Consider the following 1,301-nt stretch of genomic DNA (forward strand, 5'->3'; position numbering starts at 1 on the left):
GAGGGGGGGGGGGGGGGGTGGGGGAAGGAGCATGACTCCTCTGCCGGTCGAGTGGTGTGGGCGTAATTTCGTTGGCGAATTTCACGGAGGGCGGGCCCTGAGTGAGTAGCTGTATAAAGTGGTGAGTAGTATAAGTGGTGAGTAGTATAAGTGGTGAGTAGTAGAAGAAGGATGACGACGGAGTTGATGCGATGTCCGGAGGACGGTATTACGAGTGTGATGTTCTCACCATCAGAGCCTAGCTTGTTATTGGTGTCAAGTTGGGATTCGAAGGTGCGTTTGTATGATGTGGATATGAATATTGTTAAAGGGATGCAGACCCACGCGGCTCCAATATTGGATTGTTGCTTCGTGGGCAGTAGTGGTAGGTGTTTATCAGGAGGGTTAGGGCGTGATTTACGATTGTATGATTTCCAGAAGGAGGCTGACACGTTGGTTGGTAAGCATGCGGAGGCGGTAAGACAAGTCCGTTGGAATGGTGACACTGGTTTATTATTCTCTGGATCATGGGATGGGACTGTAGCTGCGTGGGATGCACGGAGTCAATCGTTGAGTCATCGAGTAAGTCTTGATACTAAAGTGTTTGCGATGGCGTTGAGTGAGGGTGCATATGCCAAATTAGTGGTTGGTGATGCTAGCAAAAAAGTCCATGTCTACGACCTGCGAAAATTAGACCAACCGGAACAAGTCAGGTCTGACCTTGTCAAGTATCAAATAAGATGTCTAGCTCCCTTCGCTGACGGAAACGGCTTCGCTGTAGGCACAACCGAGGGTCGGGTCGCCTACGAATACTTCCAACCCGGCGTTCACGCGCCCAACAACAACATACCCGTCACTACAAACGCCACCCCGGACACAACCACCGGCTACTCCTTCAAGTGCCACCGAGCAAAAATGCAATACGAGGATATCGTCAGCTACAGTCACCTTGGTGCTACGGTCGAAACAGACAAAATATTCTCGGTTAATGCCATTGCATTCAACCAAAAATATAACACCTTCGCCACCGGCGGAGGAGACGGCTCTGTAGCCATCTGGGACGGTCTTAAGAAAAAACGCCTTTGGCGTCTCAGCAAGCCACTCCCAACCGCCGTGACTGCCCTCGCTTTCAATGCAGACTCCACCAAACTCGCCGTTGCCGTTAGCCACGACTTCTCCCAACCTCTCGCTGAACCACGTCTTGGTACCTTCGCCCAAATCATCGTCAAGGAAGTCGCCCCTGAAGACATCAAACGACGCACCTAACCCCCTGGGGCGGAGGGGAACTCCCCCGCCAGGGGGGGGGTTCGGGGGGTACCCCC

General features: G+C 52.6%; 1 protein-coding gene across 1 annotated transcript; it reads left to right on the top strand.

Moving 5' to 3' along the window:
• Positions 1-171: 171 nt before the first annotated feature.
• On the top strand, positions 172-1,245 carry GNI_185180 (putative mitotic checkpoint protein BUB3; the record flags this gene model as incomplete). The annotated part of the gene is made up of 1 exon (XM_011135298.1): positions 172-1,245. One exon carries the CDS (start codon positions 172-174, stop codon positions 1,243-1,245), a length of 1,074 nt encoding a protein of 357 aa, XP_011133600.1.
• Between the last annotated feature and the right edge of the window lie 56 nt (positions 1,246-1,301).

The sequence above is a fragment of the Gregarina niphandrodes genome (assembly GCF_000223845.1).
Source record: "Gregarina niphandrodes unplaced genomic scaffold scaffold00075, whole genome shotgun sequence".
In the NCBI taxonomy this organism is placed as follows: Eukaryota; Apicomplexa; class Conoidasida; order Eugregarinorida; family Gregarinidae; genus Gregarina; species Gregarina niphandrodes.